The 20,000-nt window shown below is 44.2% G+C and overlaps 4 protein-coding genes across 4 annotated transcripts; all 4 read right to left on the reverse strand.

Moving 5' to 3' along the window:
* Positions 1 to 7,148: 7,148 nt before the first annotated feature.
* Positions 7,149 to 8,249, reverse strand: LOC307089824 (C-type lectin domain family 17, member A-like). Its single transcript, XM_079756258.1, has one exon. It carries the CDS (start codon positions 8,220 to 8,222, stop codon positions 7,416 to 7,418), a length of 807 nt encoding a protein of 268 aa, XP_079612384.1. The 5' UTR covers positions 8,223 to 8,249; the 3' UTR covers positions 7,149 to 7,415.
* Positions 8,250 to 11,354: 3,105 nt separating this feature from the next.
* Positions 11,355 to 12,152, reverse strand: LOC307089826 (galactose-specific lectin nattectin-like; the record flags this gene model as incomplete). Its single annotated transcript, XM_079756260.1, has 1 exon — positions 11,355 to 12,152. The coding sequence occupies exon 1, from the start codon at positions 12,123 to 12,125 to the stop codon at positions 11,355 to 11,357; it is 771 nt and encodes a 256-aa protein (XP_079612386.1). The 5' UTR covers positions 12,126 to 12,152.
* Positions 12,153 to 15,259: 3,107 nt separating this feature from the next.
* On the reverse strand, positions 15,260 to 15,988 carry LOC307089591 (galactose-specific lectin nattectin-like; the record flags this gene model as incomplete). The annotated part of the gene is given in 4 exon segments (XM_079755940.1): positions 15,260 to 15,833; positions 15,835 to 15,897; positions 15,899 to 15,958; positions 15,960 to 15,988. Coding segments are annotated over 4 exon segments (726 nt in total).
* A 918-nt stretch (positions 15,989 to 16,906) lies between these two features.
* rps16 (ribosomal protein S16) lies at positions 16,907 to 19,968 on the reverse strand. The gene is made up of 6 exons (XM_079756255.1): positions 19,930 to 19,968; positions 19,790 to 19,841; positions 19,297 to 19,398; positions 18,272 to 18,368; positions 17,710 to 17,757; positions 16,907 to 17,092 (listed from the first exon to the last, which is right to left on the reverse strand). Exons 2-6 carry the CDS (start codon positions 19,835 to 19,837, stop codon positions 16,947 to 16,949), a joined length of 441 nt encoding a protein of 146 aa, XP_079612381.1. The 5' UTR covers positions 19,838 to 19,841; positions 19,930 to 19,968; the 3' UTR covers positions 16,907 to 16,946.
* Between the last annotated feature and the right edge of the window lie 32 nt (positions 19,969 to 20,000).

The raw sequence follows: 20,000 nt of genomic DNA on the forward strand, positions 1-20,000 counted from the left end.
AGTCATTTAGCTTTTAGAAGACGCCTTAATCCAGAGAGACTCACAGAGAGTTCAGCTGCATGCCGTTAAGGAGTGAGCAGAATTAAGGCCTTTTGCTCAGAAATCCTACTTGGGGACTGAACCGAGAATGTTAAATCAGACGTCGATGGGTAGATCACCACCAAGGGAAAATGGAAGGGATTAACAACAGAACACAACTGTGCAAAAACAACTGAAAGAGAACAAATTCAAATTCAAGAGAATAAAATAAATGTGTGTATGTGTGTTTGTGTGTATGTGTGCACGCGTGTGCTTGCACGTGTGTGTATGTCCGTGTGTGTGTATATGCGTTTGTACGTGAATATAGTCGACAAGCGAATAAGATAATTGTGTGCATGTGAGTGTGTGCGTGCGTATGTGTTTGTGTACATGAGTGTGCATTCACATGTGTGTGTGTCTGTGTGTGCGTGCATATGCATGTGTGTGTGTTTGCATATGCGTGTGTGTGAATATGAATTTACTTGACAAGAGAATAAAATAAATGTGTGTATATGTGTGTGTGTTTGTACGTGTGAGTCTGTGTGTGTGCGCACGCTTGTACATGCACATGTGTGTCTGCGTGCAGATGCGTGTGTGTGTGTGTGTGCGTATGTGTGTGACTACGAATATAGTCGACAAGAGAATAAAATAAACAACAGTGAGTGACACGACGGAAATGAGTCTGGGAGTGGATCGCCTCGTATCTTAACCTCTACACTAGCCTGCGACCCCCCCCCCCCAACCCCCCCTCTGTCTTTTCTGACAGCGTGTTGTACTTCAGGAAGTACCACCGCTTCCTGGAGGAGGTAAGACAGCGCATCTGCTTTCACTGTTACACTGAAGTCAGATGTTATAGTGAGGCCAGAGACACAGCGGGCAGAGCAAAGGAGAGGCAGGCTGTTCTACCTGGAGGGGGGGGCGGGACGCACACACAAACACACACACTCACACACACACACACACACACACAAGATAATGGGCATGCAGACACACAAATGCACACGCACGCACACACATGCAAATGGTAACACTGACCCACAAGCACACACGCACGCTAATGGGCATGCAGACACACAAATTCCCATTGATGCGTACACCCACAAACACAAACACACACATACAGGCGCACGATCTACTGTGCACGCAGAGAGACACACATGCGTGTACAGACACACAGACACACACATACACACATAGATAACTACACAATCACTGGAGAATAAGAGCCTATACACAAAACAATGCAATATTGTTCTATGCATCGCATAAACTCTCTGGGGATTGGTTATATAGTGCTTTTTGAGATTACTTAATGCTTTTGTGAATGGACTAAACTACTAGAAGAAAGACACAAAAGAAAGTATTTAGAAGAGCAATATAACCCCTTGGGATTTAAAGATACCAGGGGATTTGTTTCCAGATACATAGAGATTTTAGCCTTGTTCGACTCATTTGCTACGACTGTTTGAACATCTGCCATTTTGAGAGTTTTAATAACTGTAGAAGCGCAGGCACACACAGACACAGACACAGACACACACAGACACACACACGCACACACACACACGCACGCACGCACGCACGCACACACGCACACACACACGCACACAAAAACATTGACATTATTTACCATCATGTAAACAGCACCTTAGCTCAATCTAGCAAACACATTCTCCACAAGCATAAACGATTCATTCCTGCAGCGGCACAACACGCTGAAGACGTCCTGATAGCCGGATCACCGTTCAACGCTATGCCGCCACAATGCACCTTCAAGGTTGAATGCAATTCACTACACCGATCACGCGTCGCTATCCCTGGTAATACAACCTCAATCTGTTTACTCAGCCTTTAACCAGCTAAGCTGTGCGTGTAAACATGATGCACTGAAGGACCGGCGGAACGCGCCCTATAGCGACGGCTCGCTCCTTACCGGCACCGCGGAGGGCTTAACCGTGGTGCCGCTCGGACGGGCTCCGAGCGCCGCTAGGCTGGGATCCGCGCGTCGCTAGGCCGGCCTCCGCGCGCCGCTAGGCTGAGCTATCCTCCCTCCCTCCCTCCCTCCCTCCTGAAGGAGCGGTGCCTGTCTGGGAGTCAGCTATCGTCCTCGGAGCTGATGGACATCTGCTATTCACTCACCAGACGCAGTGAAGGGTGACCGTGCGTGTGTGTGTGTGTGTGTGTGTGTGTGTGCGTGTGTGTGTGTGTGTGTGTGTGTGTGTGTGTGTGTGTGTGTGTGTGTGCGTGCGTGTGTGTGTGTGTGGTGGGGAAGGGGATTGCATTGATTGGGATGGGATGAATAAAATGTGTTCATGAATATTAACAATTCATTTCAATTCGATTCAATTTAAGCCTCATTGTAAAGGAAAATAAACATTAGCTATATAGTTAAAATATTATCACTCTCTCCTTTCCTCGTTTTCAGCAAAATGCTGATGGGAGTGTGTGTGTGTGTGTGTGTGTGTGTGTGTGTGTGTGTGAGTGTGTGTGTGCGTGCGTGCATGTGTGTGTGTGTATGTTGGCGTTTATGTGTGTTGAATGAGTTTGGGTGTGTGTGTGTGTGCGTTTGTGCGTGCAATAGTGTATGTTGCGTTTATGTGTGTAGTTGAATGAGTTTGTGTGTGTGTGTGTGTGTGAGAGAGGGAGAGAGTTCATGAGCGTGGTTGAGTGTTTGATTGTTATGTGTCTGTCTGTGTCTTTGTGTGTCTGTGTCTGTGTGTGCTTGAGTATGTGTGTATGTGTGTGTGAGAGAGTATATGTATGTGGTTAAGTGTGTGTGTGTGTGTGTGTGTGTGTGTCTGTTTCATTTTGGTGTGCTGCTTAAGGTGCGTTAGAGGTGAGAGGGGCGGAGTCAGCGAGACGCCAGAGATGACAAAGTGTTTCCTGGTGCGACACCTCAGCCTGCCCGTGATTGGCTGAGGAAGACCGAGGCGTCAACAGTGGAAAGGCCACTTGTACATGGGAACTGCGTATGTGTGTGTGTGTGTGTGTTTGTGTGGACTTAACCATAAATGACCACATTCTGAATGACACCAATAAGACACCCAATAAACAAACAAGTAAAACAAACAAACACAGGGATTAGCCACCAAATAAGGCTTTTGTCCAGTTGGTTTCTGTGAGAACACTGCAGTGATCCCATTCTCAAAGGAGTTCTACTCAGATGCTCTTTAAGGTAATGCTGGAGAAAATACAGTTATCTAATTATGGAGGCTGACTCTGTCACTATTTTGGCAGAAGTAGCCAACAATTTTATGCAATTAAGTGCAGGCAGAACAGACTTATCTCAATGACATATATAATATTTTTCAACATAAGTCTATTTTCTTATATCAGCATGTCAAAGAACAGGACTTAAACTTTTTCACTATTATTACTTTGTGGTTAATCCTATATATCATTTCATTCGATGGTTAATATCTTGTTTCTATCCGTGACTGGGAGAGAGAGAGAGAGAGAGAGAGAGAGAGAGAGAGAGAGAGAGAGAGCAGGATGATGCTAGATGCTTGGTATCTCTCATGTTGCGTTCTGACTCTTTGAAGGAGAAGTTAAACTGATAAAACCATAGCTATCTTTGGGGAAGAAATTTAATTAGGGTAATGCATTGATGATAAATGGCACAAACCATTGCATTATAAATGTACTGATGTGTTGACAGAGATTTGAATTTTGAATGAATAATCAAATAATACAATTATGAGAAAAGCTTTCATTTTATTAAATGAGCTACGTTGTTCAGTATTAAAGAACATTAACAGAATAACAGAGAGAGAGAGACAGAGAAAGAGAAAGAACGAGAGATACAGAGAGAGATACAGAAAGAGAGAGAGAGGGACTATCACAACAATTCTCTTTCCCTCCCAATGAATCATGAACAAAATGTTAATAAATCTAAAATATCCCCCATACACCAACATGGCGGCCCGGGGGAGCCTAACGACCTGTTTCATGAGTCGGGGGAGGGGTGGGATGGGGGGGGGGGGGGGGGGGGGCTCAGAGGTGAGCAGAGAGTCACGTGACCAGGACGAGAGAAGGTAAACAGAGCTAAACAACAGTAGCAGTAGGGAGCTGACTACCCCTGCTGTGTTGATTATTAGAGAGGCTGTAAACATGCAAAGAGACTCCCACACTTTACACACACACACACACGCACACACACACACACACACACACACGGCGAGAAATGTGTGTGCATGTGCATGTCTGTGTGTGTGTGGGGGGGGGGATGGGGGGAGAGGTGCACATCTGGACCTCAGCTCAACCCCCTGTGATGCAGTCTTGTTGTTATGGGGTGTTTGTGTGCAGGTGTGTGCTGATGAGTGTGTGAATGTGTGTGTGTGTGTGTGTGTGTGCGTGTGAGTGTGTGTGTGTTTGTGTGTGTGTGTGTGTGTGACAATCAATTGATCGACGATGAGAGAAGAATGCAGCGGTTAAGTCCACAATTTTGGCAAAGTAACCAAACTACTGCGTTCTAAATATACGTTCAAAGCCGACTCATTCTCGCCGTCCTCACAGTGAGAGTCTCTTGTAATACACCAGAGTGCGGTGGTACCTTTAAGTGTGGAAAAATCAGGGCCCTTCTGACCCCGCCACCAGTAGAGCTGGTCTGACCTCCAGACCTCAGAGCGCAGCCACCTGAAGGTTCCGTGAGTCACGTGACCGGGCCTACTCTCTGAGTCACTGGAGACCAAATGCACCCTTCACTTGTTAAATGTGTACGAATGTTTTGCTATCTAACGTTTTTAAAGGGAATTTTCAAAGAGGATTATTGTCCATTGAGCCTTTGGTTTTAATCCACTGATATGTATTATATATTATATATTATGTGTTATGTCATGTGTTCATTTAATTAGCAGATAACGAACAGCATCCTCAAGTTGAAATGTAATAATCAAATTGAATAGTTGATTGTCCCTGCAAAATCCTATTAGTAATATAAATGTGTTTAATAGTGGCCTTTGAATAAAAAACGTTGTTTCAAAGTACAAGTCTTATTTGGATAATAAATGTCAGCCTGATGAGTTTCATTGGTTTCTCCATGGCAGCTATGTTGAATTATGGAATACCACAATCGTATGCAAACCAAACATCGTTGTAAACTGGCTGTAGCCCTGACCCAAAATCAGAATCAGAATCCCATAACTAATTTATAAGTGGCATCTGTGCCCTAAGTTTGCAAAAAAAAAAAAACGTGCAGCGCTTCAAATATAATATATTATTCGGGCCGTTTAATTTGTTTGGAAGGTGAAACTGTTTGCCCCGCTCAAGACAAGCAAGGAAACATCTGTTTGTTGAAGATGCGGTTAATAATATTCGTCCATTACTGGTGTGACACTGCCCTCTACTGGTCAGTAAATGGATGTACACTGATACCTAAAATTGCAGTTTCTTTAGATGCTTCATATAAACCTGCATTCCTTTTATAATGGCACTGAATGAGCATGAGGGCTCAATGTTTGACCCCAAGACTCAGTAGGACGTTTTGGATCGAGCTACTGTATAACTGTACAAGCGAACATGATTGAAGCACGCTTGTTTAGTGTGTGCATTGACGTGACTATTTTGCCTCAGTCAAGTAAACAAGGAATAATTGACGTACACCGGATAGTATAGTCCTGCAATATCGCGACATCCGATTGTTTTATTATTGTCGGCGCATTCGATTTATTAATGGGGTCTTGATGTAAAGGGTCAACAAATGAGAAAAAATGCTTCAAAAATAAATTGCCTACCCTAGCATTAACACCGCATCGCTTCAATTAGTTTTTCCAGCGACGACAAAACACATTATCTTGTGAAAACTTTATTGCTGTACAAAACGTCGGCATATCTACAAAACAAAACACTTTGAATAGAAACAAAGGCAGGAAAACGGAGAAGATCCAACAACGTCTGGCCTCGTAGCCTGTTGTGTTTGTACCCAAGTGCCCGCGTGGGAAAACGACGTCGGAAGGAGAACGCTCCCGACGTCCCCCGAGTCCCCCGCCTCCCTGGAGGGCGTGGTCAACGGTTACCACGGTAACCATGGTGGCGGCTGCTGCTGCTGCTGTGAGGGTGTGCAGTGATCGCCTAGACTAGAGAGGCCTTGCCGTTTTGGTGAACGTCCATTCTAAAGGCCAGAAGAGAAAAGGTAACAACTGAATAAGAAACTTAAAGATTAAATGCAAGAAAAATGCAAGGAGGAAGTTCGCTTTTTTAATATGTGTTATCACTACTAACGGGTGGACTGCATGCTACATCGAGGACCCTTGACCTGCCATAAGCAGCTGCAGAAGGACCATGTTTATACTGCACATTTAATAATGTTTCACTTTGACATTGAACAGAAAAACACGTGTAACACCAAAGTAAAACTCAACCCTCAGCAAAAGTTGGCTAATAGGGAATATTTAGAGAACAGATTGCACAAGTGAGAGGAAATGATTTGTACGATCATTTGGCGGATGCTTTATCCAAAGCGCCATGACAATAATGTAACTGCAATAATTACAGAAACATGAGTGACTGAAACATTAGATTTAAGAGGCACCTGTTCTGAGCACAGGCGGCACCAGAGGGAATTTAACCCTGGCACTAGTTGAGTGAACCAGGATCGGATTAAAAGACAAATAATTTGTCCCAAAAGTAAATTAAAAATCGATATCATTGTCCCTTTGAACAATGTCGGTTCAAAAGGACCAAGTCCAAACTAAATCCAATGAATAAAATATCAGCAAAACATATTAATCAAGAGCTGCTTGAATAAAAGCTAAAATTCACTACAGCAAACACAGCCTAGTGGACGCTACATTTACAGATTCAATGCAATTTACAAATGACTGTGTGTGCCAATGCATATATGCATATGTACCTTCAAAAGTGTTCATCCAGTAACGCAAAACTAAGTGCAGACCTACAAGCCGATTCAGACCCCAGGACACAAGTCTACTGTTCCTCTGAACACCGTAGAAGTGTTTTATTGTAATCACACTACATGGTGACAAAGTTGAGATACATTTCAACGGAAAAATAATTGAATAATTACCTGAGGGGACAAAGGCAAAGGCAGAAAATACACCCCTAGATAGAGAACTAGTGTGGTTTGCAGCAACTGGAAACCAGCTAATGACCGTCATGACTCTATCACCTAACCTCATCCTCCAACACCGAGAGCAACTGTGGAAACATTGAAAAAAAAAAACGTCACAAGAGCAGCATCTATGTACAGCTCCTGCAGTGATCAGTGAAGTCTTCATGTCATCTCCTTTTGAGGAGAAAACACCTCGCAGCCAAACACAGCTCTGATCGAATGGCAGAACTCAACAAGTATGAAACAAAACAACAAATGTCTGTTGGCATTAAGGTATAAAAGATTGTCAAAGAAATAAATCAGTCAGACAAAGAAATGTTTTCATCCATCATTTCATTAAATTATATTCACAAAGCCCAAGCTTAGTGGCTTCACAGGTCTCATCTGCCCATTTAAAGTTGGTCTGCACCCAGACACGCCTTAAGCAGTTCTTGTCCTTGCCACCATCAGGTTTCCCTTTTCTCCAGGAGGGGTGATCCGCTGACAGGACGGTCCCATCAACCCATCTCAACAACCCTTCACTGGCCTCGTCTGTCGCTCCGAGCCAGATGTCCCCGCCGTATCTGCTAATGAAGTCCAGCTCCTCTTTACTGTCCACGACCACCAGATCTGCTCCGTGGGAAACACAGGACTCCCTGTGCTTATTCCAGGATCCCCATTCTCTGGTTAACTGGTAACATTCACAACCAAACTTATTCCAACCATTTGGACAGCCCTGTTTACAAAGCAGTGAGTCTCTCTGCTCTGTCATATTCTTCAGCCTTTGGACCAGTTGCTCCATGTCATGGAGCAACTTGGACGAGTTGCTCCATGTCATATCCATGTCCATGCATACGGTCTTCTCCATGACGGTCTTGGGTTGCACTGCCAACCGAAGCAGTCCAGCCAGTAGGGCAACAGACAGCAGGACCAGAAGCACCACCACAGCCCTGATCTGACACCGAGGAGGGCTCACAGGGTCCGGCTGCTGACTTCTTACTGTCCCCAGAGTATTGGTGGACTCCTCTGTCCCCACATAGTCCTGGTGTTGATCTCCGAGGCCCTCGATGCTATCGTAGATGACCGCTTTACCCTCCTCTCCATCTCCTTGTGTGTTCCTGGCCATTTTGGACGTGGTGTAAATCACCTCAGCCATATTCTGGTCCAAACAGTTTTCAGAGTCTCTTATCGTCCTCCCCCTATGCGTGCTTTGTCTTTCTGTGAAGAATGCCAGCATGTCAAAGTCTTAACACCTACTTTGATTAAAAAGGAAGTATTTTAACCAGAGGCTACTTGCCACATGTGCTTGCAGAGTCACTGTGTGTGGTTAGACACATCCTCTTTTCTTAGTAAATGGTACATGCAGTGCATCACTTATGGTCATAAACGTAAGGTTGATTTGTTGATGAACATCAAAAGGAACAAAATAAACATCAAGACATTCTTCAAATACACATTTGAGCCATAGGTCTTGGCTAACTGTTAATTAATGGTGGTGTCTGTTAACGCAGATCATTTGATAGAGGTTGATGATATTATTGATGTCCACTCCAGAAAGAAATTCCATGTTTGTGCCCCCCCCCCCCCCCCCTTAAGTTACAAAGCAGATCTCCCCCTTGGCCTACCAGGTAGGTATGCAGACATGTTGGCCGTCCAATCATTAATTTAGCCCAAGATAAATGATTGGACGGGCTTAGTATAGTCCTGCAACATCCAAAGATATCAGATTTTCTTTATTATTGTCGGCGCATTTGATTTATTAATTGGGTCTGGATGTAAAGGATTAACAATAATGAGAAAAAATGCTTGATGGTGGATGGTGGCAGATGGTGATCATGGAATGTAAAAAGCACTCAGATTGGCTTAGGATATAGCCAATGAGGCACAGTGAATCAGCAGCGTTAGGGGAGAAGATTTGGGTTGATATCACAATTTGGCCCGTGTATTACCACAACTTAAGGGTGTACTACATATTACATCGATGACCCTTGACTTGTGACAAGCAGCTGCAGAATGACCATGTTGCACACTTGATATTGTTTAACTTTGACGTGGAACAGAACAACGCGTGTACCAAAGCCAAACTCAACCCTCTGCAAAAATGATAAGTAATATATAGAGAACAGATGGCAAAAGTAAGTGGTACACATTTGTACGATCATTTGGCAGATGCTTTTAACAAAGCATCCTAACAATAATGCAACTGCAATAATGACATAAAAATTTGTGACGGAAGTGTTAGTGTTAGCTGAACATCTGGCACTGGTTGAGCAACCCAGGATCGTATTGAAAGACTAATCTTTTTTTTGAGTCCCAAAAGTAAATGAAATATCAGGTAAATGTCTGTTCAACGGGACCGAGTCCAAACTACATCCAATTTAAAGGTCCCATGGCATGAAAATGTCACTTGATGAGGTTTTCTAACATTAATATCAGTTCCCCTAGCCTGCCTATGGTCCCCCAGTAGCTAGAAATGGCGTTAGGTGTAAAACGAGCACTAGGTATCCTGCTCTGCCTTTGAAAAAACAAAGCTCATGCGCGCCGATTTGGAATCTTCCCCGTACGTCGTCATACGGGGACACGTTACCTCCCCTTTCTCTGCTCTGCCCGCCCAGAGAATTTGGCCCGCCAATGAGACAATGAGCTACGACCGTACGCGAGCGCCACAAGTGTGTGTGTGAATACACACACTGTAACGCAAGTGTTGTACACTTCTTTGATATTTGGATAACCGTTCTGCTGTTAGTGTTATGGCGCATAACATGTAGGGTTCTCTGACGTCTCTGGTATTTCCACAATGAGATTCGTAGTGGGGGTTATCTCAGCCATGGTTGAAAAGGAATTGGGGGAAAGGAACTTTGGCTTTGACTCCCTGAAGTACATGAACCGCGACATGGAGGGGACAGGGATTGTTGCCCGCGATTGGGGCGGTGGTGCCTCGGGGCTCCGGCGGGAGACAATCGCGGTTAACAATCGAGGGCAACAATCCCTTTCTTCTCCATGTCGCGGTTCAATCTACTCCAGATTGACGAGGAAGTGGAAGAACCAGAGACGTCGGAGAACCCGACGCCGTCGTTTGAGATTCATAATATCGTCTGGAGGCGCAGACAGCTGTTGGCCCTGATAATATGTATTATATGATACAGATATCTAGGCATTATATGATATTATTTAGATATAGAGCTCCAGGACTCCCGCTGGAGCACCCTGAGTGTTCTAGAATATTTACAGAACACGGCCGAAAGCTGTGTGCGCCTCGCCATTGCGATACATCCACTGTAAACACGAGCGCATGGTAGTGTGGCCGCAAGCTGCTCAGAGCCACACCCCCACCCTCCACCTTGACCCGCCTCTAAAAAACGGTACGTTTGTGGAAAGCTCATTGTGGGACTGGCTCGTAGTGGCTGTAATTCTGCACCAAGGCTGAAATTCTTGAAGGTCTTCAAGTACTGTATTAGGGGCCCCCTAACAGCTATATAAAAGCATTCATAAAGTAGCATGCCACGGGATCTTTAATAAAATATCAGCAAAACATATGAATCAAGAGCTACTTTAATAAAAGGTCAAATTCACTACAGCAAATACAGCTGAATGGACACTACATTTACAGTTGAAATGCAATTTACTTTGTATGTTTGAGGATGCATATGTACAATCAAAAGCTTTTCTTCAGTAACGTAAAATTAAGTTTCTAACATTTTGAATTGAGCACTAAAGAGTCAGACTTGTACAGTTTGTAAAATGATTCTCTTGAAGCCGCTAAAACTGGCCGAGTGAAGACCTACAAACCTATTCAGACACCAGGACACATGTCTACTGTTCTATCTGTAAAACCACTCGATAATTTATGCATGTTTTGTAGTGATCACACTACATTGTGACAAAGTCAAGATACATTTAAACAGAAAAATAACTAATTAATTAGCTGAGGGGACAAAGGCAAAGGCAGCAAATGCAGCCCTAAGTAAAGAACTAGTGTGGTTTGCAGCAACTGGAAACCAGCCAATGACCTTCATGACTCTTTACCGCCTAACCTCAGCCTCCAACACCAAGAGCAACTGTGGAAACATTTAAAAAAAAGAATGTAACAAGAGCAGCATCTATGTACAGCTCCTTCGGTGACCAGTGAAGTCTTCATGTCATCTCCTTTTGAGGAGATAAAAGTTTGCAGCCAATCAAAGCTCTTATCGAATGGCAGAACTCAACTCAACTCAAGTATGAAACAAAACAACCAACGTCTGTTGGCATTAAGGTGTAAAAAATTGTCACAAAAAAAAAAATTCATAGATCATTTTATTAAATTATATTCACAAAGCCCACCGTTTTTGTCTTTACAGAGCTCATCCGTCCATTTTAAGTTGGTATGCACCCTGACCCTTCTTAAGCAGTTCTTGTCCTTGCCACAATCAGGTTTCCCTTTTCTCCAGGAGGGGTTATCCGCTGACAGGACGGTCCCATCAACCCATCTCCACAACCCTTCCCTGGCCTCATCTGTCGCTCCGAGCCAGATGTTCCTGTCGTACCTGCTAATGAAGTCCAGCTCCTCTTCACTGTCCACGACCACCAGATCTGCTCCATGGGAAACACAGGACTCCCTGCTCTTATTCCAGGATTTCGACACATTGAAACGCCGGTAACAATTACAACCAAACTTATCCCAACCACCTGGACAGTCCTGTGGGCAAAGCAGTGCGTCTCTCTGCTCTGTCACATTCCTCAGCCTTTGGAGAAGTTTCTCCACGTCTCTGTCCATGCTTAAAATCTTCGTCTTGTGTTGCACTGCTAACCAAAGCAGTCCAGCCAGCAGGGCAACAGACAGCAGGACCAGAAGCACCATCACAGCCCTGATCGGCCACCGAGGACGGCTCACAGGGTCAAGCTGCTGACTTCTTACTGTTCCCAGAGACTTGGAGGACACCTCTGTCCCCACATAGTCCTGGTGTTGATCTCTGAGGCTCTCGATGTTAGTGTAGATCTCCTCTATCCTCTCCTCTCCATCTCCTTGTTTATACCTGGCCTTGGCCATCATGTTGGGCCTGGCGTAAATCACCTCAGCCATATTCTGATCCAAACTGTTTTCAGAGTCTCTTATCGTCCTCCCCCTATGCGTGCTTTGTCTTTCTGTGAAGAATGCCAGCATGTCAAAGTCTTAATGCCTACTTGGATCAAAAAGGAAGTGTTTTAACCAGAGGCTACTTGCTATATGTGCTTGCAGAGTCACTGTGTGTGGTTAGACACATCCTCTTTTCTTAGTAAATGGTACATGCAGTGCATCACTTATGGTCATAAACGTAAGGTTGATTTGTTGATCAACATCAAAAGGAACAAAATAAACATCAAGACATTCTTCAAATACACATTTGAGCCATAGGTCTTGGCTAACTGTTAATTAATGGCTGTGTCTGTTAACGCAGATCATTTGATAGACGTTGATGATATTATTGATGTCCACTCTAGAAAGAAATTCCATGTTTGTGCCCCCCCCCCCCCCCCCCTTAAGTTACAAAGCAGATCTCCCCCTTGGCCTACCAGGTAGGTATGCAGACATGTTGGCCGTCCAATCATTAATTTAGACCAAGATAAATGATTGGACGGGCTTAGTACAGTCCTGCAACATCCAAAGATATCCGATTTTCTTTATTATTGTCGGCGCATTTGATTTATTAATTGGGTCTGGATGTAAAGGATTAACAATAATGAGAAAAAATGCTTGATGGTGGATGGTGGCAGATGGTGATCATGGAATGTAAAAAGCACTCAGATTGGCTTAGGATATAGCCAATGAGGCACAGTGAATCAGCAGCGTTAGGGGAGAAGATTTGGGTTGATATCACAATTTGGACCGTGTATTACCACAACTTAAGGGTGTACTACATATTACATCGATGACCCTTGACTTGTGACAAGCAACTGCAGAATGACCATGTTGCACACTTGATATTGTTTAACTTTGACGTGGAACAGAACAACGCGTGTACCAAAGCCAAACTCAACCCTCTGCAAAAATGATAAGTAATATATAGAGAACAGATGGCAAAAGTAAGTGGTACACATTTGTACGATCATTTGGCAGATGCTTTTAACAAAGCGTCCTAACAATAATGTAACTGCAATAATGACATAAAAATTTGTGACGGAAGTGTTAGTGTTAGCTGAACATCTGGCACTGGTTGAGCAACCCAGGATCGTATTGAAAGACTAATCTTTTTTTTGAGTCCCAAAAGTAAATGAAATATCAGGTAAATGTCTGTTCAACGGGACCGAGTCCAAACTACATCCAATTTAAAGGTCCCATGGCATGAAAATGTCACTTGATGAGGTTTTCTAACATTAATATCAGTTCCCCTAGCCTGCCTATGGTCCCCCAGTAGCTAGAAATGGCGTTAGGTGTAAAACGAGCACTAGGTATCCTGCTCTGCCTTTGAAAAAACAAAGCTCATGCGCGCCGATTTGGAATCTTCCCCGTACGTCGTCATACGGGGACACGTTACCTCCCCTTTCTCTGCTCTGCCCGCCCAGAGAATTTGGCCCGCCAATGAGACAATGAGCTACGACCGTACGCGAGCGCCACAAGTGTGTGTGTGAATACACACACTGTAACGCAAGTGTTGTACACTTCTTTGATATTTGGATAACCGTTCTGCTGTTAGTGTTATGGCGCATAACATGTAGGGTTCTCTGACGTCTCTGGTATTTCCACAATGAGATTCGTAGTGGGGGTTATCTCAGCCATGGTTGAAAAGGAATTGGGGGAAAGGAACTTTGGCTTTGACTCCCTGAAGTACATGAACCGCGACATGGAGGGGACAGGGATTGTTGCCCGCGATTGGGGCGGTGGTGCCTCGGGGCTCCGGCGGGAGACAATCGCGGTTAACAATCGAGGGCAACAATCCCTTTCTTCTCCATGTCGCGGTTCAATCTACTCCAGATTGACGAGGAAGTGGAAGAACCAGAGACGTCGGAGAACCCGACGCCGTCGTTTGAGATTCATAATATCGTCTGGAGGCGCAGACAGCTGTTGGCCCTGATAATATGTATTATATGATACAGATATCTAGGCATTATATGATATTATTTAGATATAGAGCTCCAGGACTCCCGCTGGAGCACCCTGAGTGTTCTAGAATATTTACAGAACACGGCCGAAAGCTGTGTGCGCCTCGCCATTGCGATACATCCACTGTAAACACGAGCGCATGGTAGTGTGGCCGCAAGCTGCTCAGAGCCACACCCCCACCCTCCACCTTGACCCGCCTCTAAAAAACGGTACGTTTGTGGAAAGCTCATTGTGGGACTGGCTCGTAGTGGCTGTAATTCTGCACCAAGGCTGAAATTCTTGAAGGTCTTCAAGTACTGTATTAGGGGCCCCCTAACAGCTATATAAAAGCATTCATAAAGTAGCATGCCACGGGATCTTTAATAAAATATCAGCAAAACATATGAATCAAGAGCTACTTTAATAAAAGGTCAAATTCACTACAGCAAATACAGCTGAATGGACACTACATTTACAGTTGAAATGCAATTTACTTTGTATGTTTGAGGATGCATATGTACAATCAAAAGCTTTTCTTCAGTAACGTAAAATTAAGTTTCTAACATTTTGAATTGAGCACTAAAGAGTCAGACTTGTACAGTTTGTAAAATGATTCTCTTGAAGCCGCTAAAACTGGCCGAGTGAAGACCTACAAACCTATTCAGACACCAGGACACATGTCTACTGTTCTATCTGTAAAACCACTAGATAATTTATGCATGTTTTGTAGTGATCACACTACATTGTGACAAAGTCAAGATACATTTAAACAGAAAAATAATTAATTAATTAGCTGAGGGGACAAAGGCAAAGGCAGCAAATGCAGCCCTAAATAAAGAACTAGTGTGGTTTGCAGCAACTGGAAACCAGCCAATGACCTTCATGACTCTTTACCGCCTAACCTCAGCCTCCAACACCAAGAGCAACTGTGGAAACATTTTAAAAAAAAGAATGTAACAAGAGCAGCATCTATGTACAGCTCCTTCGGTGACCAGTGAAGTCTTCATGTCATCTCCTTTTGAGGAGATAAAAGTTTGCAGCCAATCAAAGCTCTTATCGAATGGCAGAACTCAACTCAACTCAAGTATGAAACAAAACAACCAACGTCTGTTGGCATTAAGGTGTAAAAAATAGTCACAAAGAAAAAAATTCATAGATCATTTTATTAAATTATATTCACAAAGCCCACCGTTTTTGTCTTTACAGAGCTCATCCGTCCATTTTAAGTTGGTCTGCACCCTGACCCTTCTTAAGCAGTTCTTGTCCTTGCCACCATCAGGTTTCCCTTTTCTCCAGGAGGGGTTATCCGCTGACAGGACGGTCCCATCAACCCATCTCCACAACCCTTCCCTGGCCTCATCTGTCGCTCCGAGCCAGATGTTCCTGTTGTACCTGCTAATGAAGTCCAGCTCCTCTTCACTGTCCACGACCACCAGATCTGCTCCGTGGGAAACACAGGACTCCCTGCTCTTATTCCAGGATTTCGACACATTGAAATGCCGGTAACATTCACAACCAAACTTATCCCAACCACCTGGACAGTCCTGTGGGCAAAGCAGTGAGTCTCTCTGCTCTGTCACATTCTTCAGCCTTTGAAGAAGTTGCTCCATGTCTCTGTCCATGCTTAAAGTCTTCGTCTTGTGTTGCACTGCTAACCAAAGCAGTCCAGCCAGCAGGGCAACAGACAGCAGGCCCAGAAGCACCACCACAGCCCTGATCGGCCACCGAGGAGGGGTCCGGCTGCTGACTTCTTACTGTTCCCAGAGACTTGGAGGACTCCTCTGTCCCCATAGTCCTGGTGTTGATCTCCGAGGCTCTCGATGCTATCGTAGATCTCCACTATCCTCTCCTCTCTCTCCTTGTGTATACCTGGCAGTGCTTATCATGCTGGGCCTGTCGTGAATCACCTCAGCCATATTCTGGTCCAAACTGTTTTCAGTTTCTTATCGTCCTGCCCCTGTGAGTGCTCGGATTTTCTGTGCGTTTTGAATACCAGCATGTCAGACTTAACACCTACTTTAATCAAACAGGAAGTATTTCAACCAAAGGCTAATTGCTACATGGGCGTAAAGAGTCACTGTGTATGATAAGACAGGTCCTGTTTTTTTAGTAAGTGGTAAATGCAGCCTATCACTTATGTTCATAACCATAAGGTTGATTGTTCGATCCACATCAAAAGGACCAAAATACAAATCAAGACATTTGTCCTTTGACCAACTAAAGAAAGTGACCATTAACTAATGTCTGCTTTGATAATGATAAACACCTTTTGATTACTGATAATCTTACCCCAGTAAAACCAACATTGAATCATGAAGGCCCGAGTTACTAGACTTATAACGATGTACTACACGTGTTGGGAGAAGCACCAGCGCTCTCCTACAACCACTTCTACCAGCCAAAACAAATAACCATGTTGCAGATTTCATGAAAATGAAATCTGGTGTAAAAACCCAATTTGACTGATTTACTAGCCTCTTTGGGTTCTACTCACATTGATTTAATTGGGCCTTAGTGTTGTAAACTGTCTGTACAACTAAGTGTTTGTTGTACTGACAGCTTAAAATGTCATTGTTGCTTTCCAAGACCCTCAATTCTCTTGTACATTTCCAAGTTGTACATTTCCAACAATTCAATTTTATTTGTACAGCCCTTTATCACCCTTAGTCTCCAAAACCTTCCATTTGTGAATCAGTGAGTGTTTCCACCTCACTCATCCCACCATAACCCAAACGCCCACCCAGCATGCAACACCAGACACGACACCAGTCAGTAAACCAAAGAAAAAACACTGGTCGAGCCTGAAGTGTTTTACCACGTTTATTGTGAAAATGTACACAGAGATTAACGGTAGGACTTCTGGTAGCGGGCACGGGCTCCAGGGCCACCAAACTTCTTGGACTCGCAGCGTCTGGGGTCGGCAACCAGCAGGGTCCTGTCGTACTGGATCAGGATGTCCTTGATCTCCTTCTTGGAGGCCTCGTCCACGTCTGGAGAACACAGGAGGTCAGCATGGAGGACAACGCTCACCTTCGGTACCTTTTTTTTTTTACCATTTCCTTCTGCAGGTTTTATGCTTTTTTTCTATAGTGTTAGTGCGACCGGAAGGTAGGGGAGAGAGGGCAGACGTAAAGCAAAGGACCACGGGCAGGAATCGAACACGGGTCACTTCGGTAGGGACTGAGCCTTAATGGTACGAGCTACCCCAAAAGGATTTCCTCCTAACCAAACTGGGAGCTGGTGGAACAATGATCCAAGCACTAGTGTTAGTCACTTATGAAATAGTATTAATTCAGATATGGCAAGGAAGTCCGATTAGCAGTCAAGAATTGACTACAAGGGGACGTACATCAAGACCCTATACTGAAAAACGATTTTATCATAACATAGCCACCGTCATCGTACCCCCACAGAAGCATTTGTAAATATGTGAATCCCCTCCATGCGAGTAAGCAGTAAGTAAATATGAAGCATTATTAGAGCATGCATAACCATCAGAACCAGGGAATGTCAGTTGGTTTGACCTCCCACTTTAAGATCATGATTATTTGCCTGCCAAATATTAGAAAAAACCAATGCAACCAAATGATTCCACTTCCATACTCACACTTCTGGTAGTACGCGACCAGTGCTTTGGAGATGGCCTGACGGATGGCTGCAAGATAAGGAAATATTTGGTCAGAAAAGTAGTTACTAAATAAAAACATCTTTGCTGAATCTCATCAACAGCTTTGGTTCAAATTGAAATACACCTATAGTTGTTATTAATGCCCAAGAATGACCATGCCATTAGTTAACACATGCAGTATTAGATATTGACCAAGAAACTGCAGATGTGGCTTATGGCTTTATGCCACTGAACTGTTCAATCTATGGAAATGCACACATCGGAAGCCAAAGGCTGCATGTCCATAACCAGTGAGCATTCATCAATCACTACTTTAATTTGACCAAATGTGACCAAAATTGGGCCAGAGGGTGTCAGTTGGTTAGACAATCAACAAGTACATCAGCTGTAACATGGTCTATAATCGTTGCAAGTTCTGGCAAATCTTCCCCTAAGGGGTCAATGTAGAAGATGCCCTGCCCCACTGCTTCCCAATGAAGCCTGTTGATGAACTTCAGAGGTTGCCATGTACCACTCAGGGTGTTGCTATAGAGTCACTCACCGTAGATCTGAGCGACGTGTCCACCACCCTTCACGCGGACTCTGATGTCAACCCCGGCAAAGCGCTCCTTTCCCAGCAGCAGCAGAGGCTCCAGGAGCTAAAGGACAAGACAGATTACCGGATTGGTTGGTTAAGGTCAACTAAAGGGAGCATACTAGTGCAGTGTTGTACTCCCGGACAAAAAAGGTAGGGTTGATACCGAATGTCTCCATGTAGGCTTTCTGAATACCGCTAGCCTGTTCATTGGGCACTGGAAACAGCCATCTTATAAAAAGGGCTGTAATAGTAAAGCTGATACAGTTCCCGCCATCTTGTATTACTGCAATTACTTCCATTTCATCTCAGCTGTCAGTGAGAAAGTGGACGTTTGCATTACAACCTTATTCCCTCCACTGAGTGGAGCCTTATTTGATTGTATTTAATGGCGATAAACTCCATGTTGCTCCTCGGGTCATCCTTTATCTATCAACATGCCTTTAGTTTCACAAAAATCCACGTTTGACATGTATAGGCAACTTTGTCTGAAGAATTAGAACAGTTCACTCTTGAAGTGGCTCATACATGACAAACGTTCATCTTCTGTGACACCAAAGGGATGCAGATACAATGGATGGAACCAAGCTGCCCGTAGAGGTGCAATATTGCAGAGATCATCACCATTAAATACAACCAGAGACTTAAAATTTGACAATTATATGCAAAAATAACTCCCATGTAAAGTTAATGGGTCAGTTATTTGACAGCAAACTAGGCATTTTCCTGTCCCCAATGACCATTTGATAAACAAAAAAATATATAAAATTGCTATAAACGAAACCAAAGTCACAAAGATGAGTCGATGGGATCCACATGCTCCCAAGTGTCAGCCACCTCATGAACAGGAAACCACATTACAGTACCCCATATCAGTTGATGGGATATACTTTTACCTGATGCCTTGTGAGTTTACTCTTTAGCGGTCCGTATTTTCATTTGTGGGCCCATTTAAAATCACTCAAGAGCCCTCCAGAAGAAACCAGCCCTACCTTGTACTGGAGGGTGGCGGGCTCGATCATCTCCAGGGGTCTGCCGTTCACCTTGATCAGACCATTGCCCCTCTTGCAGTGAGCAACTGCGGTGGCAGTTTTCTGTACAAGACAACAGAATCCAGTGAATTGACTGGCGAAACCATAACTACATACAGAAATAAAGCGGCACACGGGGTGGAGGGAGCGAGTCCATTTTGAACTGGGTGGTAGTTTTACACTGCGCGTCTAGTATGGGGTTTACGGCTAGTTTGTGAGCTACTAGCGTCGCTAAACTTGCCCCAAGCTGGCTGCAATCTGACATTTTACAACGAAATAATGACATAATCCACCCTACATTAACGGTTGAGATACATGTAATGACTCAGGGTGTGCTGTAAGACTATAAAATGCAACGTTTAGCGTCCCGGGTGTTGTTCGCTGTTAGCTTCTCTCTGGTCGACATGGGCAGGCGGAACACCACGCGTGGAACAACTTAATCATATTTACTCACTTTGCGTCCGAAGACCTGCACCGATTGAAGAGGACCTTTAGCCACCATCTTTCTGAAAACAGAAAACGCACAAACGTTAGTTTATTAGGCGAAAACGTGTATATTTTCTCCTATTTCTGTGTACACATCGAAGAACGTACCGTCTTCAGCTGGGGTGCCGTACAGAGAGAACGAAAGGGGTTTCCCAGGCCGCAGATCAGGGGGGTTTTAC

This window comes from Pollachius pollachius, assembly GCF_949987615.1.
Source record: "Pollachius pollachius genome assembly, chromosome: 18".
NCBI lineage: Eukaryota > Metazoa > Chordata > Actinopteri > Gadiformes > Gadidae > Pollachius > Pollachius pollachius.